Below are 25898 nucleotides of genomic sequence, written 5' to 3' on the forward strand. Positions count from 1 at the left end.
CAGCTGCGCAAGTTCATTTTTGTGATGATAATTAAATTCTTTGTTACTTCCTTACATATGTTTTGACAAAGTTCCTTCATTTATTAATAATTGAAATCTATCTGAAGGTGATTTTGTGGTGGGGGGAGGGGGGTGTAATGTTATATTCGTCTTCTATATTTTGTTGTCCAGTGTTATAAAACTTCACATGTAAGGAATGGAAATCTACGATGTGCACTTATGTTCTTTTTTGATGCTTTGAAACAACCAGAACAATCGTTGTTAACACATAACACATAGATGCTTCGAAATAACTCCCCATCCCCTCCCCCACTACCACCCCTCGACAGGCAAGGAAGATCTCATTCTATTTTACTACAATCATTCAGAAGTTACTTCATATGCAAGACCAAATGATTACAGGGATCCTTGAAACGACTCAACAGAAACATAATGGTGGAATAATTCATGTTCATATTTCGATGTGACTGGTCCATGCCTTCTATAAAGGTTGGGATGAAGGGCTAAGAATAGATGGAGTGTTCAAAGAAGATTCACCGGACGCAAAATAAAAACAACTAGCATAGTTTGCAGCTTGGTTAATATTTTCTTTGCTCTGTGAAATCGTTACATGTGATGTATGATATATAGAATGAAATTTCTTGTAATGTAATAGTTTAATAAGAAATAATTATACGGAAGTCTCAAAGTGCAAGCCATTTCTTTTATATATTATATAAAGATTTCGGGTACCTCCCTTGGGAACAATAGTCTGGGAGCTTTACAAAGCAAATCATGAAGGTATTTGCCAGGTTTTAGTGACATAGGCTACAACCCCCAACCAGTTATTCCTTTTAGCCTATCATCCGAAAGGTTCAATACTATTCGTTACAGGTAATATTTTATTACAAATTATATTAATAAAATCTATAATAATTATTGATAATATTGTTGATGCCTTTTCAACTTGAGATGATGATTGATATAATGACTGGTGGTATTTGTGTGGACTTAACCAACAGATGCCAGTAGGGCAGGTGATGGGGTGGGGGGGGGGGATTTCCCACAGACATTGAAACAGGGATGGCAAAACAATAACCATGATATACTGTACCGTCTTAGATAGTGAGCGACAAGTGAGAGATCATTTAGTCAACCAAAGCTGACATAAACCTACCTCAGGTCAACAGAGACTGAAGGAAGGCTTCCGTCATTTACTATAAGAAGCATACAACGAAATTTCTCTCAACACCTCAATTGATTGCAACTTTTCAATATAGTGGCATCTAACTCAAATTAGTAATATTTATTTTGTGTATGCTAGTGTCTTTCATATTTCCTTTACAATTCCTGCAATGTTACCTTTATGGTAGTAATTTTCCGAATCTTAAAATGATGCGCCTACGTCAAAATGAAACCTTAATGTCAGACAGCTCTCTTGAATTCCTGATCACATGATATATTAGAAGCCAAAAAAAACGTGAATAGTGAGTAAAAATAGGTTGCGCTTAATTAACTTGGTTTTTTTATTTTCTTTCTAAAACGTAGTCGTTTCGGTGGTCATTTGGTCTCCGCCATCGACACTTTCATAAGCATCATTAACAACGCCCTCATTTTTACTGGTATCAGAACCTGAGCTGGTGGCGTCAGGCTCTTTACTGATGGCATCAGGCTGCGTCTCAATCACTGCTGTCGTTTTGTCTATATCGCTTGGCCTCACCTGTACAGACAAGCAAAAAAAAAAAAAAAATTAAACTAATCAATAACAAGCGAATGAATGAATCAAACAGTGTAATTGCTTGTCTTGCTCAGGCCCGTGTAGTCAGAGATTGAACTCTTTTGCGGAGGTGGGGAAGGGGTTGGGGGGTGGGCACAAAATTATGGCTGATGTCAGTCCAGGGAAGGGGTTTAAGGGGCGGGGCGTCCCGTCAACCTTTGAGAAATATTTGATTTGGATACGGGGGTTTCGATGCAAAATGGTGCCATCATTTTAGTTACATTTTGTGTAGTGTATTAATAGCGGTATTAATTTTTAGTATGTTTTATTAAATGTTCACTAGTTGGAAGAGAGCCCCCCCCCCCTATCAGTCCACCTCACCCCTTTGGCTACGGACCATGTCATGCTTTAACTTTGACAGACCATTAAAGTTTTCTTGTACCAGTAAGTAGAGTTGTCATGGTTAACAGTGACATCGCATACATGCGTCATTTGTTTGTTCTTTTCACATTCCTCTCCATATCAAGGAGCTAAATTTTCAACATGCCAGTTCTCCACCCCACGAGCAAAGAGAGATATAAACGATTATTAATGCTTCGTTATGATTCGATCTGAGTCAGACACAGTTGGGACAATTTTGCTAAGCTAATACCACTCTCTTATACTTACCTCTCACACCATGCTTCAAAGCACAACTACCGACAGTATGAACAGTTCCTAACCATCACCTGATATCAACATGAATATTCATACTGCTCGTACTGTCAGCACAAGTGCTTTGAAGCATGACATGAAAGTACAGTACATAACAATTGTCCCAACAGATCTTCAAAGTTGAAGACCAGATTAAGCTACTCAGACTTTCATTTTGTTGCCTAATGTTAAAGGTAAGCAATACGTCCGCTACTTTTTCATTTCTGTGTCTCGAATATCGAAGCAAGGGTCCGCTTACTGACGTGTTAACGACACGTACCACCCATATCGGCACATCAACTACCTATTCTCACCTGCATCGCTACTGTCCGCGGAGTTTGCATGGCGCCATCTTGTGTATTGTTTTTCTTGACGATATCGTAATCATTCTGGTTCGGGTCTGTGGCCACTTTCCGGGTAACTGTCGAGTAATCGTCGTCGTCATAGGACGTGTAGGTTTTGTTAACCGGTTCTGTACCTTGGCTCTCGACGTCCATACTGCCCGATTTGTCATCTCTAAGAATAAACATAAATATGACAATATCATTAAAAGCAAATGGCTAGAGATTTACAAGGTTAATATCTTTAATCACCTGAATAGGTAATATTAGTCAAAGAAATATTGCTAGCACTGAAATGTTCCTTTTCTTCGATTACTCAGACATATTAAGACAAAAGGTCTGCTTAAAGCGGCTGGGTTTGCTTCTCATTTAAGCTGGCTTCAATCCACGTAACGACTGACGGGACCACCTTTATACTACACCTGGGCGACAATTATCGGCTTTTGCTTTTAAGTCGAACGGAATCAAGTCTTAATCTGTTTTATCAAATGAACATAACTTAAATATGTAAAATCCTGGACATTGGGAGACGTTTACACTGTGACCGTAGAACAAAATGGAGGCGCTATGCAGATTTGATCTTTTACGAGTAAATAATAGGAGTAATACATCAAAGAATCTTTATGAAGTAATGTTCGAAAGAAAAATGTGTGTACCCCCCTCCCTCTCCCTCATCCCCCAATGTAGTCTACATTGTAATAAGAACGTTTGAATAAGGATCTATTCGATTTTCAATATTTCAATATTCATTTCTTCACTCTTTCTTCGATATGTTTTTTTCATCTCCTAATGGAACAATTTTAAAGACGTTTCGGACAGGTTGAAAGTTTCACTTTAGCAGTGATGCATAGTAATGCAAATGTCACAGTGTAACTATATATATATCTTTATAGCAGGGTTGTCCAACCTACGGCCCGCGGGCCACAGTCCGGCCCGCCTCAGGGTTGCGTCCGGCCCGCCAGAGATGCTCTACGGTGCGAAATTTTAGTGAGCAGATTTATTGATAACAATTTGAAGCTATATAATCGATCATTCGAACCTTCTGCGGTCCAAAAAAACTGCATACAGGTCAGTTTGTGTGACACTCTCTCAGCGGAGGGGGGGGGGGGGGGCGGCTGAACTTTATTCATCTGTTTTATCAGGAAGGAAAATAAATCAGTGCGCTCCGCGCACAGTTTTCACATTTTGTTGCCTTGGGCTTCGGGCAAAAAATCGAAAAATCGAGCGTAGGGTTCATTTGGCCCGGCCTACTTCATAATCATTCCATGTGGCCCTCCTCTGCAAAAGGTTGGACAACCCTGCTTTATAGCTTATCAGCCCACATTGAAATAGACTTTGCCGTACCTGCCCTGCCATATTCCACTTTTTTTTATACTTCTTTCCCTCTGTAATTACCCCGTCGACAGAGGGGGAGCGAACCAGCCTTGCAACAAGTGTTTTTATTGTACGATATATGTTTCTGGGGTTACATATTGGGATATTAAAAAAAAAAAAAAATTGGAATTTGAGAAAACTTAAAATCATTATATGTATATGAGAAATACATACGGATTGTTTGACTTACTTCCAGTTTCTGCTGGCCAAGACAATGAGGAAGACAATGAGAACAATGACCAGATAAACAATAATTACGATCGCCCAGACCGGAAAGAAAAGAGGATAATCGTCCTCGGGAGGCCGAGCCTCGATGGTATAAGGCAGTCGATCATTGATAGCATCCATGTTTAACTCCATTAGCAGATGTAGTTCCTTTGTTCGGAAGAGAATCGGAAAATACTCGGATCCCGACGGATTCATAATGAAGAAAGACAAAATGAGGACGCCCTCTCGATTTTCGAACAATTCCACGATAGCGACGTTTTGCGGTCTATGCATAAAAACAGAGATTGTGAGAATGAATGAAGAAATTGAACAGTCCTCTTCAGAGATGATGGAAAAATTCATAAGGTAGCACCAGGAAATTGTCAGGATGGGCTGATTATCAAACCTTGGGGGGGGGGGGTTGGGATGGGTGTATGTGCGTAGGAGGGGAGGGATTCGCTCGTGGACAGATTTACATAGGTCCTATATATTGGACTTTACATTTGATTGTATGTGTTTTCAGTGCAATACCTATACAACTATTTCAAGAGGAAATCAGAGTTAGATTTAGGTTCCAGAAACACGCTAAGAGGCATATGCCTACGTAGCAACACATGCTGTATATGCAAAGGAATTTGGGAGGTAATTCAGAAGATAGCCTATATGAATGTTACTAGGCCTATATTGGTATATTGTAGGGACGACGTAAAAAAGTTAACATCGATGGATTTATTTTCTAACTAGATTCCTGCATGATGAACATTCTGATATTAACATATAAAACTCATAACGTTCTGTGCCACACCATCTTTCATGAATGATGCAGAATGACTTCCATGTTATTCTTGTTCATCATTGGAGTTCCAAAATATCCTTCTTTTAACATATTCATACAAGAATAAAGTCCCATCTCGCTCTCCATGCGAAGTGATATATTTACCCCACTATCAATAGGTTGTGCTGTACGTTTTTCACTGACTGTTGTATTTTGTTACCTAATCCCTACTGGATGGATGTAAGTCTATGTTTAGCGTCATACGAGCAAAGATGAGTTTACTCAACAAGTTTAAGATTGTCGCCTATCAGTTCATGCATACACTCTTGTCGTAAATCACTTCAATAAGCCATCAATTGTTCAAACAACACTATTGATCTAAGCTAAATATATTTGCCGTCTTTGAAGGCATTTAACAATTCGTTTGATGGGTTCAGTCAGTCATAATAACTACCAACTAAATCATGACTCTCCCACTGCAGCTCCCTTATCAAGTTATAACGGCTATTTGCTGCTCCTAGCCTGCAAGCGAAACTAGATTTAGCGGGAAATTATACAACATGGCGGTCAAAGTGGAAGGGAGTGGCGGTGGGGTGCTTTTTGCCCGGGTGACATGCCCACTGGCTCCATGTGGACGCCCATGGGTCTAGCAATTACTCTTCTCAAATATTTTTAATACTGCATGTCACCGACGAGTTATTTTCTTTTCAGTAACAGAAATATTTATCAGAAATTTTCTCCCTTTCTTCAAATGATGTTGTAACTCAACTTACTCAATTTTGATACTTGGATAATACTTGTTTGATATGTTCGCAAGGACGACTCGAAAAATTTCTTGATCGTCATCGGAAAACTAAAGAAATAGAGAAATCAAAACGAGGAGATATTAAACCGCATTTTATAGTATAGTATAATATAGTAATTAAGTAGTTTCATACAGGCCCGGCGGAACGGGAAAATTATTGGGGGGCTAATATGTGGAGACTATCTAAGCGGAGCGCCACCATCGGTTGGCGCGGAGCGTACAAGAAAATTTTGGGTTTTTCAAACCCCCCAGATGGCCGGAAACGGCACTTCCCGAGTGTTTTATGCTATGAATACCTAGCCCTAAAACATGAGTCTCAAGCCTGCAATTTCTCAGATTGCACGTAAAAATCTGTAAAAACATTGTAATTTGTATATTCGATGGTGTTTTAAGAGATTAGCTGTTACTCGACGTGTACTCGCAAAGACGTTTTTGAGTGTAGTAAATTACTACTTGCAATTAAATGCAATAATTACAAGGGCGTCGGAAGCTATTTTTGATTGGTACGGCGGTTCAGAGTGTGGCCAACTATCATAATTATCGGGGGGACGTTTGGTAGGTCAAACTACGCTACGCGCCACCACGGTTGGCGCGTAGCGTAATGGAGAAAATTTTGAAAATATGCCTCCCAGATTGCAGGAAATGGCACTTCCCGAGCTTGAAAACAAGACCTCTGCCATGCCAGAGTAGTCACATTTAGCCTACTTACCGTCATCATTATTGAAAATTATTGAAACATATACCTCCGAGATTTTTTTCTCCATTTTTTAGTCCTACTTTTTTTTTTGGCGTCGTGAATATTTGCCCGTACCGGCTCCGACGCCCCTGAATTAAATAAATGTCACAAGAAAACACAGAAAGCATTTCATTATGTCAACAAATGGGTAATTCCAAAACCATGTGCAGTTGCCAACAAATTTCTATGACCTAGCACTGTCATCATGTCATGAATGCATGCACCCTATACAGTACAGGTGAAATGCTAATATTGTGTTTTTGTTCGTTTAATAATTGATTGCGTTTAAACATAAAGCCATGTTCCACGCCTTGCGTGTACTCGTAGACGGTGTAAACGCAAATGTTGATGAGTGTAGCGTTTAGCTTATTACCCTCTCATTTAAAACACAAATATTCGATGAGGCATGATACAGACAATCAATTATCATATTTAATTATTACACCTATATAGTATACGTGTGCATCGGACAGATCAACAAGTATGCATTAAAAAATGGGCAGATGCACGTTTCGGAGCCTTGGTAAATATTGGGGGGGCTTATCATGCATTTGCCCTCTCAACTTTTTCATTGGGGGGGGGGGTGAGCCCCCCCAAGCCCCCCCGGTTCCGCCGCCACTGGTATCATATAGCATAGCATAGCATAGCATAGCATAGTATAGTACAGTATAGTTAATTAGTATCGTATAGCATAGCATAGCACAACACAGTACAGTACAATACAGTACAGTACAGTATCTTTTGTCCCTGATTCTATAACAGAAAGAGTGTGGCAGCCACTGACTCGCCTATTGACCTCGACACGCAGACTTCTTTGCTTATGAAATATACGTGATGGCATTATTAAAATCGTTATGCAACAGATGTTAATAACATTTTAATGACATATACGTTTGTCTGTTATACTTACTCTATTAAGGGCTATTCTTTCTACTGCGACATCGGCAGCTCCATAGGCAACATAGTCCTTACACTGTAACGAAATGAATATACGCAGGAAGTGACATTTTGTATCGACCCGTAAGTGATTGCATTATTTGTAAATTGGGGGGGGGGTAGAAGCGAACGAGGGCAGTGGGTTCCCCAGCTTCTCATATCATTTGACACCCCCACCCCCATCCCCACCCCCATCCCTCAATATCCTCTCTTTCATTGTCACCAAAGCTATATACTCAAACTTCACAGTATGTGATGGTGTCATACCTATCAACTATAGTTGTTTAAGCATTCTAATCATTTTACATATGTAGACTACATTGCTGTTCTACAATTTTTAATATTAAACGTATACACCATTTTGTACCATGACTTAGAAAGTATTCCGTGCGAATGCTATCTAATACAGTCCTTTCGTTCTTCCGAAACTAGCATAAAAAACCCAACTCAAAGCAGTACACATTTCGAGCATCTAGTATTACATCACACCTGTTTGCCTCAAGTTCAGATGCAGTTGGTGAAAATTGAGAAAAGAAATATTGCTTTTTTTCCAGAAAACGACGGGTCGGAATTGAATGCAACTTTCATCTGAGTTCCTAGCTTAAAGTGGTAAAGACTTGGTCTGATCACTATTACTGATAATTAATTAAATACAATAACCCGATGATTTTGACACCTCACTCCCACCTGCTCCCAAACCAAGCAAGTTAACTGATACAACTGTTCTTGGAACTCACCGTGGTTGTCGCGGGGATATTCAAGCCGGAGCAATCGATTACTAAGGTTAAACGAAACATAAGAAATATCCGTGTAAGTAGAGAAGTGAAACAGAAAACTGTTTGTAATTAAGAGTACGGTTAACATATTATCTTACCCCCACGAATCAGCAATTACCAGTTCAGATGGGGAATGGGGGTGGGGTAGGTGATTGTGTGTGTGTGTGTGGAGGGGGGGGGGGCTGACGGTGCATAGAGTTATGCCATGTTTTCTTGTGTAGCACTATAAAATTGTAGCGTCATATCTTCACCATCAATCAGAATCAAACAAAAGCAGTGTGTAAGAGGCACCTAGCACTTGGACTTGTTAATACCCACTACATCCTTCATAGAATTCCGAGTTTAAAGCTATAACGAGTCTCGCCTGGATTTATGGTTGGTCTATCATATATATGACGTCATGACAAACTAATGCGATACTTTAATTTAGTGGTATTTTAACTTTTGAGTGATAATCGTTGCTACACAACAACACTACCGTGAGGCGACATCCTCAGACACGGGGTCAACTAGTGTGGGGGGGGGGACGTTGTTTGAGTAAGGATGGATCAGGTCACCCCCCATCACAGAAAATGTCGTTATTCGCCTATGATTGAAGTTATGACAACTCCAAAGAGGGGGACAAAGTGACTTCGGGTTCGGGGTTCCGGGGGTTATAACTGGCTCTCGACGTTCATGGTTTCAGCAGATATATTAATAGTTACGGTAACAATGCAGCGTAACGGTAAGACATGATACAGTATGAAAAAGACCACTACCGAAAATCTAAATCTAAAATATACATATTAATAAACATCGAAAAAGGTAAACCACATTCACATTGTTATATATAACTAGAAAACCATTAAAGTTGACAAATAAAGTGGATAAATGGACCATTGACGTGTTGTAGTTATGGAGGTCCACCTGTTCTGAAATGTTGGATTTTTCAAACGAATCAATGTTCAATTATCGAGTGAGCAATATAGCTACACAATGTCATGTGACGGGAGACTTACCTGCCGCTGCCGCATCAAACAGCACTAGGAAGGTGCACAGAGCTATTGCAGACTTCATCAACGCCATGTTTAACATTTCCTTTTGTTTCCACCTTTGTATGGTAGTTATTTAAGTATATGGTAGTATGGTTAGTGAGTTACGCCTGTTGTTCTTTCTCTAACACTGCCAAGATAAACGACATATAAATTCCTCGAGAAACACGCACAGGCTGAACCATTTGTTTTCTCTAGGGAAACACATTTTCCAGAAATTATGTCATCTCAAAAGTACTAGTACCTTTTTACTTTTAAATATCATTTGCGGAAATATCACCATCTGTTAAAATCAGTTTAAACATTTAAAAAAATTAATAGGTTATTTCCTGTAAGAAATACACGTTGATCATTTCCTTAATTTAAGAAATATTAGAAAATTCAGACGATACCACTTTTCAAAAGGGTGAATGATTCCATTGAGACTTTGAACTCAAACATCGCTTTTACTAAATAAGAATGCAGACACGTACCCCACCTTTGTAAGAGCAAAGATCTTGCCAACGTTTGGTGATTGTCATAAACGAAGAAAACAAATATTGTCAGCGATCTTCTAAGTCAAACATAAATACTATTACACCGTCAGATATGGGCAGAGATCAATGACTTAACTTGAGATGAAAGCTCGAAGTTTAAAGGCATTGAAGACTCGCCCCAAACAGCGTGGCGCCATCTTTAAAAAGAAAAGTTTCCGTTGCTTGCAAGTGAGGGTTTTCTCTTGTCGCTACAAAGTGAAGACAGTAATGAAACGTGATACCTTGTTACCTTTAGCTGGACCTGAGATGTCCATTGCTGTATCGTTTGTGGGTATTGACCGTAGCTGTATATACTGACTGTACACTAGTGTCTAATTACTGACGGTAGCCAGCTGTGTGTGTGTATTTTCTGGGATCGATGGTGGTGTCTAACACTTCTATTACATCTCATTCGAAACTAGATCAGATTACCGGCATTAGACGTTTCTTTTTGCGCTAGTCTTCACACCCTTTAAATCGCTGTAGTTTGTCATTTTCTCATACATAACCAATTAAAGTAAAACATCGCCTTTTGTTGTGGAATACACAGTCAAGAAACGTATTATATATTGCGGGCGTGGGTGTCTATATGTATCTTTCAAGTCGTTCTGAAATTTACTTTGTATTCAGTGGTATATGCTCAAGGTATAGGGGAGGGGGTTGTGATCCCCTCCTCCATCGACAGTCAGGGGTAAAGCGTTTAGTCAGGGAATATTTTAGAGCCTAGACCAATTCTCCGGGCTCGGGGCGCCCTTCCATGATAGTTCATACCTTACCTTAATCAACCGGGGGTGGTGGGAGGGGGAAGGGTGGATGGGCAATACAGAATTTGATCACTACCTCTGAAATCCTGTGCGCGTTATTGGTCATATTGCATTGTCCTCCCATATTGCCGATTTAGTTCAGCGACCCTAACATCTTCCTGGTACGAGCAGCCTCGTGCTAGGTACCCACCACAACCCACTTGGGCTACACCGGCTTTATAAATGTCAGATGTAAACCAATGTCAGTATGTTAGTCTCCGTGCACCACATTAGTGTACACATATTTTCTTAGTATCACTATTGTTACTTAATTATGTAGTTATTATCCTTCGACCAATTGAACGATCGGTAACTATAAACATGTCTTCTGTTATATTGATAATTGAATTTAAAGCAATTAAAATAAAAAAATGTTATCCAAATGTTGTTATTTATTATCTAATCTGCTGAGTGTCACTTAAAACCACGGCTATAATTGATCAAACTAGCACCTCTCTAATAGGTTTACCAAATAATCGCTTATCAGCGAGTCGTTACTATTCAATTGGATAATCAACTGAAAACACAAGAATTATTTATCAGAAATTCTACATAATCATGAGTTTTTCTTCATTAGTTCAACTTGAAAAGTTAGTGGGGATTTTCAAATCGCATGACAAATTCAACGCAGACTATAGAATGTTACAATTGTTTACAGCTTGGTTAGCTTACCCGTATTACCACGGTCTACATTGAGACCGACAAATCGGGCTAATATCTAAAATTGAAGCGTTGGTTTATCCTTTCAAGACGATATTATATCACTGATACTCAGCAGGAATACTCCACCTCTTCACCCCTCTCCTCACCCTCTCCTCTCCTCCCCTCTCCTCCCCCTCTCCTCCCCTCTCCTCACCCCTCTCCTCACCCTCTCCTCACCCCTCTCCTCACCCTCTCCTCACCCCTCTCCTCACCCCTCTCCTCACCCTCTCCTCACTCCTATCCCCACACCATCTCCTCACCTTTCTCTTCACCCTTCTCCTCACCTCTCTCCTCACCCCCTCTCTTCACCCCTCTCCTCACCCTCTCCTCACCCCTCTCCTCACCCCACTCCTCACCCCTCTCCTCACTCCTATCCCCACACCATCTCCTCACCTTTCTCTTCACCCTTCTCCTCACCTCTCTCCTCACCCCATCTCCTCATCCCTCTCCTCACCCCTGTCATCAGCCTCTCCTCTCTCTACCACCGAGTGTGGCTTCACATTCTTCTTCTTCTTTGCAGAGAAAGTTTAGCTATAGTCTAAGAAAAGTGGTAACTTTCCTGACATAAGATGGTCGAAGAAACACATAATTCGCATAAAAGATTAGATGGTGCCTGTATGAATAGACGTAGGCTAAAGGCAATGCCTTCAGCTAGTGTATATTCTTGTCTTAAAGTGCGTCCTTATTTAGTAGAAATATCAATCCACGCTGGACGAACAGTATGCGTGAAATAGTCGAATTTATCAAGCTTTATCAAGCCTTTATCAAGCGGCCTTGATTGTCTGTGGTGGATCCACATACTAAATGTGAAGTTCCATCCACGCTTTACTGTCATGGTTCTCATATATACCAGGTTTTCATCATTCGATAACTCAAGTAATTGCTAGCATGAAGTTCGCTCCTAGAATGTCAATCCACTTCAGGAAGTACATGGACGGTATTATTTTTCGGTCATTTGAGTCACGTGGGGCGGGGGAGAGGGGGCTGGGAATTTAAAAAAGCGTAGATTTAAGGATTAATATGAGGGCAGGGCTGGATAAGAATCTGGAAGTCATCGCCACCTGGTCTCCTTGTTTACATCACTTATTCGGTTACACCTGCTCACCTCAGTTACGATGTAATAAAATACATAACAGTGACCGTTTGGGAAATTCAAGTAAATATATAAGATAGCGAAATAATCCACTGAAGACAATAACTCATACATACGTTTTTTAAGAAGTCGTCGTTTTTATTTATACACCATTGTAGCTGGAAATCTATTCACATCAAAGGATTGTATTTGTAAATTTAGCTCGCGTAGATGCTGGCTCATTTAGTCGAGTACACCCTGGCCTGTGGTACTAGGTTTAAAGGGAGACCGTCATTAAGCATTATTACGAGAAAAATATACAGAATCGGTTGATGAAGAGATTTGGCAACACTTGTAAATAAAATGAGAAAAGGCATAGCTAATTGCCCAATGCTGTAAACAATTATGAAGTACAATCTAATCTACACATAAGCAGAAGACTGTTTAAGGCTTAATTGTCGAAATGAAAAACGAGAAAAATTATATAAAATCGGTCGATGATGGAAAGATTTGGCATCAGTTGTAAATAAAAATGAAAAGGCATAGTTAATTTTTCAATACTGTTAACAATTATAAAGTACAATCTAATCTACAAATAAGCAGATGAATGTTAAAGGCTTAATTGTCGAAATGAAAAAAAAAAAAATCTTTAGAGCAAGATCACGCAATATTAATAGGTCACTCGAAGGTAATTAAAGGGAACACAACTACAAAAAAAAACAAAAAACAATCGCCTCTGAATATCTCGACTATAGTCCAACATATGATTGTTGAATTAAAGGTAGAGATGTTTTTTTCTAGATAAATCCTTTGTTACTTCAGGATAGGATATTCATGGCAGGTATATGACGTCATCATACCCTACGTTCTCTTAACAATACCTTGAAAGGCACTGTAATAATGTCTTCTTCGTATAAACCTTAATACGTTTGAAGATAATGTTCAGCTCTGACTGTTCTCTACGCTGGGCTAATAATTTCGTCAAAATGCTAAAATGGAAGTATATTACCTGGCAATATGGATAAACGATTGTACACAGTGTAAAGAAGGATACATAGTGTGAGCTCTATGGCCAAAAATGATGACGTCATTTACTCTGATGTTGCCAGCTGCATTCGTAAATTTATGAAGCTGAAAATTCAATATGATTGAAATAACACATGCTTTTTATGATGTGATCCTCCGTTAATAACCTGCTTTCCACCCCATCCTGATACTCTTTTAATGCTTTTATGAGGGAGTCGGAGTGGTGGTGGTGAGGGAAGGGGGGGGGGACGAGGAGGTTAAAGGGGTAGATAAATGTTCACTTACTTTCAGTTAATAGGCAGTGTAGGAAGTTCCTAAGACTGTTAAAACTATTGTTCAGAGTCGGTACCTAGGATTTATCAAAACCTATGATAATTCCAGATGTATGGTTTCGAAACTTTTGGAACAAATCGAGGAGAGGGGAAAGAGAGCAAAGTAACCTCTTTAAAAACGAGTTTACAAAATTGGTGAGCGCCTATGGGTGTCAATACAGATAAACAATTGTGTGTTTACTTTGTTACTTTGGTGTTTACTCCGAGTTAATTTTCATGTAGCTGCAAACTTGATTCGGAAAGGAGACGGTAATCACGTGACGATGACGACGAGTTATCAAATGCTGGTTTACTATCACATATTTATCTGCAATGCAATCAGAAATAAGTATCTGAGGAAGATATGCGAGAAAAGAAAGACTTAGACATTTTTATATTACAAGTATGGAACGATTTCCTTATATATAAGTGAAGGCTTCTATGTTCTATGTCATTACACCATGGGGCATTCACGTATACGTGTGGATAAGTATACGATTAAATCATTGGATAATTACGTTAATTATATGATAACGACCGGTAATTATCCTCAACTGATAATTATAATTGATTCAAAAGAGTAAGGTTACTTACTTGGGTGGAATGTATGATTATGAATATTAATCGTTATGCCATTTTTCACTGAATGACGTCATGGCGCATTGTGCCACGTTGATGTTACTAAGGTTACCATCTGTCGACGATGTCTGTGTACATATAGCCTATACAAATGTCACAAGTTGGATCTATCGTCTGCTCAAATTGTGCACACATTCACATGTTGTACTGCCAAGTGACTGAAGTCATCTATTAGTAATTGTGTTTGATATACAGTAATAACGTTGTAAATACAACTAAATCTTACCGTTAATATTGGCTGTTCTGTGTACTTTCTTACTCATTAGGTGCTGTCGCATGTACACTGACTATTCCCTGTGATGGCGCTCCTCACTGCATTCTCAACATCACTATTGCCGTAGGGTAACCTGACACGTGTGATGAGCTGCCCACATCTGTCGGAAACAAATTTTAAGTGAAATAGGAAAATATGCCTCTGTATGTCATTATGATATTACTACATTGGCAATTTCTTGCAATGTGTCCGTATACAAACGAATTATGCCAGACACTTATGACGCAAGATCTTGTTGAGCGCCATCTACTTTTTCCGGGGATTTATTGGAACGCGTCCTCCATTCTCCGCAAAATTACTGAGAGAATAGTTGAGGAGGGATAAAAGCGAGAGAGGTAAAAGCGAATGTCGTAATCTTCTATCATTTCGACTCGTGGAATATGTGATGATTTACGCAAAGTATTGGCCGTATAATAAAGAACATTGCACATATTTTATAAGAAAACAGTTCGCGGTTGAAATGAAAATGAAGACTTATTTTGCTATAAACTGCGTTGCTGATTTGAGAATCCAAGATGCTATCATTTTTTTTACGACACTGCAGACAAATTAATAAAATAGAAAATAGTTTGAAGGTGTCGGAATACTGATCCTTCTACGTCATATAATGTTCCATTATATAGTTTCAATTTCTAACTGACAAACCACAGCTTCTCTGTAGACCAACATTTAAAGGCCTTCTGCATGTTTTGTTATCTCTACGGTATATACTTTACGTATCAAAGAGTATAACTTATGAATTCCGATCTTAGGTAAGTTGACTGTTAACATATGGGGTGCTATATAAGTGAATTCCAGGTCGGATACGATCCGAAATTAGAAAACATTTAAAAAATAATCATAAGTTGCCTTTCTTCTTTCTTAAAGCCATCATTAAAATGACAAGAAAATATTTGCAATGGAGTAGATGTAGTATTTCAATTTCATTTTTCTAAAGGAGGTTTTGCAGAGAGTAAAAGTGATGATGATGTCAGCCCAACTACATACCAGACTGAACGTAACTCGAGTACATTTTGCCATACTCGTACGCGTACTCTTAGGTTTGTACTCATTGGTTTGTACTTATTGGTTTGTACACATGGGTTTGTATCATTATCAGTTATGAATAATAATGGAAACATTTTAATTCATACGAACAAATTCATATATTATAGTAGGACAGTATATATCGATGCGTCCCTATGTATGAACCAACTAGTCCAACCCGGCAGATTTCATACTAAATTGAACTATATTAATGACAACCAACGATGAACTAATTGGTTTATAATTAACTTTCTATCAGTTTTAATGAGAGATTACATTGATAACGTCATTGTATCCTCCTTCCTGTAGCAGAATTACCTCTTACCTATCATATATAAGGACATCATCTTTTTCCCCGTCCAGTTTAGTCCAGATGTCGAGAGCATCTGTATCTTGATAAACAGGGAAGCTGACACGTCCTTCAAGAATTGAAATGTATCTGGAGGTCCAAGAACCCTTCAAGTTTACACCCATAAATGTGACGTCAGAATAACTTTCTCCGACAAGAGCCGATCGGAGCGATTCCAACCTATTGGATGGAGAATATTTTAATGGGAATCGAGAATATAACAATCATGGGAAAACATTAGCGATCAAGAAGCCTACTAGGTATGACTTCATTCATTGAATATTTAATTAAAAGGATGACTCTTCGCCTATACTTTTAGGTTCGCTAATTCAAACAAAAAACAAAATAATGTTGAGGGCTGGTCACCTTATGTTCAATATCTAATATGTCTTTCGTTACAGTGATATTTAATATATATTAGATGTCTGCAATGTTCCTGCATTCGAAACAAGCGTACTCTAAACGATAAACGCTGCGGAGTTTTAATAGAGCAAGTGTAGGAGTTGATCCATCGGTCTTGTTTGAGACTCATGAAACAAGACTCCCACCACCACCCGCCCCCTTTTTATTACACATTCTCGTCTACAAAGGTTGTATATTAAATTTTCAGATTGAAGACATACATAACGAAAGAGTAGTGCGAAGTTACGTGCCCTATACTACTGCCAGAAGCATTCACAAAAACTAGAGCACCAATGGTGCAGAAGCTCATACCTTTTCGAGCTGAAAAATGTAGGGCCCACAAAACCAATTTTGGGCCCATGAGGGATACCCCCCCCCCCTCCGTTAGCAGAATCCTGGCCACACCACTGGCTATATTTCCTATTTTCCCCTTTAAATCCTATTTTACCCACTCTCTCAAACAATACCACTGACCTACCCTATTAAACTTTCTCCCCTCTACCTTAGCAGACATAACTTCACAAGCACTCCCTACAAGATATAACTTCACAAGCTGCCTACATACATCAGGCTCAAAGACTTCTAAGAATCGGCAAGTGCTGATTGGCTATAGGGCTCTCATGCTTACAGTTCAACAGTTAATAACAACTCCCAGTCCTGCTTTAATTCCACTAACAGCCTCTGCAGAGCTTAACCACAAATGTAAACAAACACTGCAGACACTGGGAGACAAATTAAAGGAGCTTTGGCAAAAAGTGAAGGCGCAGATTTTTTTAAACAATGGTGATTAATTGTAATTAACTAACTTTTGACCAAAATTTTTTAGGCATCACCTTATTCATACACAATCCAACAATCATCAGTTCAACTTTGAATATGATCCATCAAAATCTTGAGGAGATTGAGATATTTGAAAATATTACAAAGAATGACCCCCGATGACCCCCTAAATGACATTTGACCTCAATTTTCTGAACACCCCTCGTAACTCTCATCCCGAGGAACATTGTGACCAAGTTTCATTATAATTGGCCATACACTGTACGAACAGGAGCAATTTGAAAATATAGGGCCGCGGCCCGGGCCACAAAAGACCCCTAGTTGATCTTTGATCTCAAATTCATGAACACCCTGAAGGTAGAACTACCATAGTACTATCGTGACAAACCCTCAACATTGTACCATGGAATCTGTAGGAGAAGAAGCATTTTGCGTATTTCCACAAAATGGCCCATTACGGCCCACAGGTGACCTTTGACCCCAAATTTTGGACCATCTCTGATGGCCCTATACCCAATGGTCCTTGTGTCCAAGTTTCATGAAATTCCATCAAACACTGTGCGCGGCGAGTGGGAGCGGTTTTACCAATTGTTGACGGATAGAGTGATAGAGTGATAGAATGATAGAGTGATAGAGTGATAGACGCCGCACTGTAACAATAGCTCACACCAGCATGCTGGTATGAGCTAAAAAACCCATTAAATTTGTACCTTCGCCATAAAAAAAAATACTACGAAGATGTGCATGGTTCGAACTAGAGATACAGAAAATTTCCAGTATATTTTTTGATCAGTAATCAACTTCGGCCACCGGGATATCCCTATAACACTCGAACTAAAGTATTTCCCTTGAGGGTGATTATATACTCAAACAATAAAAGTGGTAATACTATGCAACCGTCGGAGAGAAAGGTTTCCTTTAAATTTAAAATTATCATTTGTTTTTCCTCCCTAATTCAATCACTTCACTAACTTTTTTAAATCCAACTTACCTCGAGGATCTCCAAATACTGAAACCTCATGTGGACTTCATGAGCATGACAACCACAAAGTCACCTCTCGCAGTAACCATGGGATCGTCACCACCTGTTATGGTCCAGGTTGGAGGAAGCTGGCACTCGCCCCCAGTGTCCTGGGCATGGCTCAGGAGGGGCAACAGAGCCACCAGAAACGGTAGGAGATTCACCATCTTTGGTTGTCTTAATACGTGTAAAAACAATGAAAACCAAATGAAGCACAAGAAGAAGAAAGTAATATTATCATAGCATCAGGTAGAAAGATGAATTTTATTTGACTGGTTCCGAAACATATAGGGCTTTAAATATAGCAGTCGGCTATTATGACCGCTGATCAATGAAAGTTGTTTCGTGGTAGCAAGCTGAAGAGGTCTAAGTTTGGCAGTTCAACGCTACAGTTTGATGGTTACATATAATCGACCATCCATGCAGGGAAGTAGTACCCAAAACCAGGAGCTGTTAGCGATGACAAGTTATTGGCGTAGAAAGCTACCAAAAGGTGAGGCGGGTGGGGTGGGGTGGGGTGGGGAGGGGGCACTATTCCTGCGCCTGTTCTTGCGTCTACATACATCTGTTACTGTATAGTGGTCAACATTGCGTAAGGATATTCAATATTGGGTTAAACAGTTAAAATTGGAGTCGGAACGTATCGGTAGACTTTTGTATGCCTATTTTTCTAAGATGTCTCAATTACTATATTACAAGTGATGTCTCAGTCACTGTGTTGCTACATGATACTTCGAACTGCTTTTACCTCATTGTACTATTACAATACTATTTGTGGGCGTATTCAATGAGAAAACCCCTCTATGGAAGGGGTGGTGAGGTGGTGGGGGTGGTGGGGAGGTGGGGCGGGAGTGTCGAAATGAAGGAACTGGAGTGACACCCAACGGTATAATGCTAAGTACCACAATCAGGACAAAAAAAAATATTTCAGACAACAAAGAAGCGAGGTGCAGTAATGAATAACGGGAGTTCATAAAGTAAGTTTTACCTTACGTTAATATTAAATATCTCCAGGTTTTCAAAGCAGATCAGGTTCCCAGAATTTAAAGCTTTTTAAGCTTCAGTTATTGGCATCCCTTCTCTAGTTAATGTTTTCATCACATGACTTCGCATTTGGGTTAATTAAACATATTTGAAATTATTTAATCATACATGACATTTTACCTCAAGTTTGTTCAACTTGACTGCTGTAGAAGGAAATGTATTCACAGACAATTTCTCTGTCCAAGACTAGGAGACTATATGAAGCGGAAGTTCAAAGGTGATAGTAACCCCCCCCCCCCCGTTAATGGAACAAGATATCCCCTCCCTGTTACTGGAACAAGATACAGAAAACACTTAATTATTTCCTTCACCGAAAACACGCACCGCATATGAAGTTCATTGAAATATCTCTATCAATCTCATAAAATGTCTACTTTTCAAATTTTAATTTCATATTTGGAAACTGGAATGGTACAGCCTTATTTCTGTGTACTTTTCTTTTTTTCCTATTGGGAAATCAATCATTAGTAAAGGAAGAAGGTCCTCTCAGTGGAGATAAATTATGAGATTGCACGCACATAGATGTCTAACAATCTCACGTTATTGGGATAAATTTAAAAAAAAAAATTAATTGTCTGCCCTTCGCTATTAACCAACAAAACGGTAGCATTCCCCTACTTGTTGATTTCATACCTGGACAGAACACAGCATAAATCAAATGACTTTTCTAAAATTATCTTCAACAAATAGGACCTACAGCACCGAGTATACTGCATGGTTCGTGTATAACTTCCGTGATTACCGAGTAGCATAATACCACAGCTTCAGTTGCTATTTAATTGGCTACGAAAAGGTGTAGCAACCAACATCGCAACATACTGGGCTACGTATGATTTTAACACCAGAACAATAAGAAATCTTGATAGTAGATAAATAACCAGATATAAATTTTAAATAAAATCGGAAAAGATATTTACCTCTCCTTGGTTTCTTATATTATATCTCTCTTTCTGACTGAATCATTCAACTCGTCGTTTACCACTGAACGAAGTTGTTGAAATCTGTCTGGACCTCCTCTGAGAGAAACTTACCTCGTTTCGTAAGCCAAACTGCAAATTTATGTAATGAAATGTTCATGGTGACCTTTAGATCACGTGTCATAGCAACGTGATTTGTTTCCATGGTGAAAGAAGGCACAGCTGATGGTTTGGATTGTAGAAAAGAGCCTAAACAATCGATCCAACTGCTGTGGTAGTGACCTTGTCCCTATGACGTGTGATTGTCTAACTTATCGTTGGGTCATTTACCTACGTAGCTGTTTAGAAATTATTCGGCACTGTCGCATTTTCAAGGCAAGCAGAGTAGTCAGCAGTCGCGAAGCAGGCAGTGTCCAAGTTGAGTTACGAAAGTTCCTATTTTGAAGTTACAAAACCAGACAGTTCAAGGAAATCCATTGACTATGAATACATGACAGCCGTCTGTTATATCACGTCAGAGCACAGCATGACACAGAACGTACTTGAATTTAGAAAAACAGTTCCTGCGCTTTCGCTCTTCCCAGGGAGATGCTGTATACAAGAACCCCCTGCACTATACCAGAGCCCTTCAGCATACCCGACGGTGAAGGGGTCACTTCTCCCCTCCCACCTCCCTCTCTCATATCTTGGATGTGATTGGAAGAGGCAACGGGGTCTTCAGACTTTATACGATAGAAAACTTAATATTTTTATTTTCCGCGGGAATTTGATGAGCAACCATAGATTTCATATTAAAAGCTGGACTATTAAAATGTACCACACCCACACATGAGCAAGAAGCTTCGATTTCACCTCCGACATATCAGATTAACTGATGTCTGAGGAAGAAAGGAAGGGAGGGCGTGAGGGGGGGGGAGGGGTCTAAGAGGGGCATTACATAAGATTACGTTTAAATGTGATCCAAGTTATAAATGGGTAAGTGTAGAGAAATGGATTGCCTTTGGATATTAAATGAATATGAAGGTATGACTGTTAAGTGTGACCGAATCTGAAGTTTCTTGTTGGTTCTGAGAGTCAATTCAATGTTCATTCTATTCGGTGTTATCAAAATCACTTGGTGTTATCAAATTGAACTATAATTAGACTATCATACCCATCATTCCCCTCTCACCATCCGCTGAATAACTTCCCTGATTCAAACGCAACGCTAAATGTTTATTTGAAATTTCTTACATGGAAACAAGAAACAAAGTACAACATTTCTTTTTTCTGTTAGCTTTTATATTTATATATATATATATTTCATGTCTGGAAAAGTAGCAAAATTAAGCAACAAAGCCGTGTACTCTATGTACGTTGTGGATGCTGGCTCTTTTAGTCGGGTGCACCCTGCCCTGGATACAGGTTTTAAGGGTGACCGTCATTAAGCATCATTACGAACAAAGAGAAGTAGGTTTCGTTGGTTGATGAGCTGTATTTCGTAACAGTAAACTATCTACTCATGAGTCTTGTATTGAAACTACACATTTAAAAAAAAATTCTTGAATATAATTTTACTAATTTTTTTTCAACAAAACAATTTAGTATGGGCCTGTTTTCAGCACAGTACACGAAACAGTGATTCGCTATCATTGGTGGCGTTAGTATTACAAAGGGAAGGTGTACAGAATGTTATACGAAATGTTACAACCTTGGATATAAATGTTCACTTCTGTGCAGTGTGCAGTAAATTCAGGAACATTTTCTTCTGCTAGTACCTTTGTTTAGGATACTTATATATTATGGAACGCGAAATGGATAAAATTCATTTAAAACATCCTGATATGTAGCAACGGGATGTAAAACTCGTGAACAACGTGATTTGTAGCAACGGCCCCTTCAAAAGATTTTTTGGAGGCGTGGCCTACAGTAGTTATGATCTACGCATGCTCATATCAAAAAGTCTGGTTGTTTGGCTTGACGACATGGGAATGGTGATGGTCACTGCTGTACAGTTTAGCAACATAGTTGGAATTCTAATAAGCGAAAGTACAGGAAAGCTTTAGCTTTCTTTCCGAAATGACCATTACCCCTGCCTTCTCGGAATTGGTCAGCCCTCTGTCTAGTATTAGTGATTTAAAGTCCTCTCTATCCCTCATTTTCGTCGGGTTTTTGTGCTAAATGATCAACTTCAATCAAACCAACAGTCAGTTCCAAACACTGTGTAGTATAACTGCATCAGTATTCCGTGATGATCGTGAAACGAAATTTGCCACTAATAGAAATTTCAAAAATCATTTCAAGCCTCTAAAGTTGAACGTTTGCGCCATTATTCATGCCCTTGCTCCAAAATCAGGACGTTGTTGACGATTTTCACATGGTTGTTGCTAACATCAATTGACGCCGTGGTTAACGAATTTTTCCCTTTTTTGCGTTCCATAACATGTCACGTTTCAAACCATTTAATGTGACATCATGAAGAGTTCCTAACCTTTATCTAATAGAAGAAGAACAAGAAGATAATCTTTTTTTTCTGACACAGTGTTCCTGCAAGCCCTTAGATGCGTCCATTGAAAGTAGCCTATCGCACATAAAAATATCGTCCTATCTGGGTGCAGGTCTGGGAACCGGTATATTCTACTCTATTTTCAAAAAAATCTTTATTAATCTATGTAATGGTTAACAGGATCTAATCGGTTTAAACCCAAACATTATAAGAAGGTGGTTGTATCGTATTGAGCTGTCGTCATCATCATTGTTTTCATCTCCACTGGAGTGCACGTGCAAGGATCGTTGCCTAGTACAGTAAAACCGATTGCTTGTTGGACATTGCTGTACCGAAGGTTGCTGTACGGCATCCTAACGTGGTAAGTCAGTTGACCGCATCTGGATAGGATAAGAAAAAATCGTGAGGGTTACATGAAATTACTGGCAATCGAGGGGAAATTTCCAATATGTTTATGACAATAAAAAATAATAATAAAAACAACTAAATAAGAAACGAAACTTGGTATAATTGAATACACTTCATATAGATTTACGAGATTATAAAGTTGTTGAATTGTAAATATCCTTAAACGGCAGGAGGATCTGAATAAGAAGTTTAAAGGAGGTTAACTGGGGTATAAAGAGATGTATATATATATATAAAATGTGGTACATAACTGACCTATCATAGATAAGCATGTCGTCCTTTTCTCCATCTAGCAAAGACCATATATTGAGTGAATCTGTATCCTGGTAGACCGGGAAGTTTACTCTTTCAGTCAGTAGGTATGAATAGAGCGTGGGATACGTCCCTTTCATATTAACAATTAAAAATTTGATATCAGAATAACCGCCTTCGATAAAAGCCAATCGAAGTGATTCTAACCTGCATTGAAACAAAATATAATAATAAATATAAATATGGTGTAAACAATGGCGTAGAATGGTGTGGTATGGCACAGTGACAGGGTACAGCAGAATTCGTTACGTATATATGTGATATAATATAGTGCATGTGTGGCGATGATATTGACATAATGAATTTGTATTTCATTGAAATAAAATTGGTAGTGTATTAAATTATATGACTATTAACCATCAACACAATATGGAAATCTGAAAAAATAGCCGATTCGTCATTACTCACATCGTTGCTTGTGTACGGCAAAATCCTCACGTGGACTTCAAGAGCGCCACCACTGTGACATGACCTAAGGTATTCAACATCGGGTCGAACCTGTCTGTTGTGGTCCAGTGAGGGGACACGTCACAACGAACATCGGAGTCGAATTCGTCTTGACCCCGCCCCATGAGGGGCAGAAGAGCCAAGAGTAAAGGGATGATGTAGACCATCCTGGTTGCCAACTATATATACGGTATGTCAGACAAGGCCTGATTCTAAATACGACCTATAACACAGAATGTAAAATAAGGGGGTAAACAAAATGGTTAACAAATTGCGTTTATAGTCTGTGTAGGTGAAATATATACATCTTATGGGCCTGGCGTTACGATCCTAGCAGGGAGAGGCGTCAAGTGCCACTTCTGACCCTAGGAGACAATTACGTGACGGTGGCCCTTTTTAGCACTTTCGAGTTTGTCTTAAAATTATTATTCGATGAGAATACACTATTTATTATCACATATTTTCCCAATTCCCCTCCATATTTTCCCGCGCCCTCTAATTGACCTCAGGCCCGGAATCGTAGCCCCCCCCCCCTCTGACACCCTTCACACCAGGCCTGCCTGCTAGCAGGGTCTACTTTTCAAGGCAAACTAAGAAACTTCCTTTTTTGAAAATAGAATTTCGCTTAGCTACAGGAAGATATTGAATAATTTGATATTCATTTATCACGAAAGAAGTTCACGTGTTTGATCACCAAAGTCTTAAACATAGAAGCTCATATTAAGAGGCTTAGTTTGTTAAATTGGCGGAATTTCTTTTCTCTCTACTTTTTAATTTGTTGTGGTGTTTGTTTTCCTCTCAGGATTTGCATATTAATTTAACAAGTAGACTTTGGGAAATTTGAAAATTTTGACGGCACCCAAATCTATTGTTGCCGCACATAAAATAAGATACAGGTGAAGTGAGGGAAAGTCTCTTAAACTACTCACCCTTTCCGATTACACAGGAGGTTCTCACACCTCAATTTCATACAACCCTTTCCCATTACACATCGTAACTTGTCTGTGTGTAGGCCTATATATACTTTAGCAAAGATATGTAGGGGAAAGTCGTTTCACCCAGCTGAGCAGCGGTAAAACTGAGACTAAAATGCTCGATTAAAGTAACGTCACATTATATTTACAAGATGTCGTACTGGAAACGAAAACATTTCAATGGAGTTACTCAGATAAACAAAGTTGAAGGATAAAATTGTGAAATAAAAACAAAAAGTGCCTACCTTTATCTTCTCCCTGCACCAGGAGGAAGTAACTATTTGGTGTTCAGTTGAAGAAGAGCAAACCAGATATGTTGCAAGTCTGATTTATACTAGGTTCAAACCGTGCACGTAGTCACCTGATCTATCGTGTTTACCCAAATGTGGTTGTCTGTCCCGGATTGCGTCAGTCTTGTGACCAAAGTCTGACGTTTTCTTTACTCCATCCGTATACTTGTTAGATAAACACGACGTGGACCATGCATGACTTAACGACTAATACAATATTTAAAACAGGAAGGAAATCTAAGGCTATGTCAACCTCAGTTGCTTGTTAACGATTCCACCAGTTTACCACAACTTCCCCTTTACAATAGGACAATGGTGGAGATTTATGCTATCATTGAATGTTTCCAACGAGAGACGGCAACAGGCTACCCTACACGTAACATTGTTTATAATTAACATGTTACAATGGTTAGACACTGATGTACAATGACTCTTCATATCATATGATTACTTAAGAATCTGGCATTTTGCTCGTTTGGTGACCCCAAATATTACACCTTGATCATCATGGCGACCCTGCAGAGGTGGAGGTTGTGGCATGTATTGGGAGGGGATCTCCAGGGGGTAGGTATCCTCCCTCACATTTATAAAAATATATATTGTAACATGAAATATATATATATATATATATATATATATATATATATATATATATATATATATATATATATATATATATATATATAGTGGTTCAGGAGGAAGATTAAAGAGAGTCTCCTAATCAAAGACTT

General features: G+C 39.0%; 2 protein-coding genes across 3 annotated transcripts; both read right to left on the reverse strand.

Moving 5' to 3' along the window:
• Nucleotides 1-12: 12 nt before the first annotated feature.
• Nucleotides 13-9510, reverse strand: LOC139982213 (uncharacterized). Its single transcript, XM_071994841.1, has 7 exons — nt 9338-9510; nt 8301-8341; nt 7538-7600; nt 5860-5939; nt 4295-4597; nt 2704-2905; nt 13-1699 (listed from the first exon to the last, which is right to left on the reverse strand). The coding sequence occupies exons 1-7, from the start codon at nt 9411-9413 to the stop codon at nt 1517-1519; spliced, it is 948 nt and encodes a 315-aa protein (XP_071850942.1). The 5' UTR covers nt 9414-9510; the 3' UTR covers nt 13-1516.
• Nucleotides 9511-12596: 3086 nt separating this feature from the next.
• Nucleotides 12597-25281, reverse strand: LOC139982225 (selenoprotein P-like). 2 transcript variants are annotated; one of them, XM_071994879.1, is made up of 8 exons: nt 25123-25281; nt 23865-24126; nt 23400-23603; nt 20252-23116; nt 18261-18467; nt 16064-16267; nt 14665-14812; nt 12597-14127 (listed from the first exon to the last, which is right to left on the reverse strand). In XM_071994879.1, the coding sequence occupies exons 2-4, from the start codon at nt 24068-24070 to the stop codon at nt 22942-22944; spliced, it is 585 nt and encodes a 194-aa protein (XP_071850980.1). In that variant the 5' UTR covers nt 24071-24126; nt 25123-25281; the 3' UTR covers nt 12597-14127; nt 14665-14812; nt 16064-16267; nt 18261-18467; nt 20252-22941. The 2 variants fall into 2 exon arrangements, with proteins under 2 accessions (XP_071850980.1, XP_071850979.1); XM_071994878.1 differs by having other exon boundaries at nt 12597-14152.
• Between the last annotated feature and the right edge of the window lie 617 nt (nt 25282-25898).

This window comes from Apostichopus japonicus, chromosome 2 (assembly GCF_037975245.1).
Source record: "Apostichopus japonicus isolate 1M-3 chromosome 2, ASM3797524v1, whole genome shotgun sequence".
NCBI lineage: Eukaryota > Metazoa > Echinodermata > Holothuroidea > Aspidochirotida > Stichopodidae > Apostichopus > Apostichopus japonicus.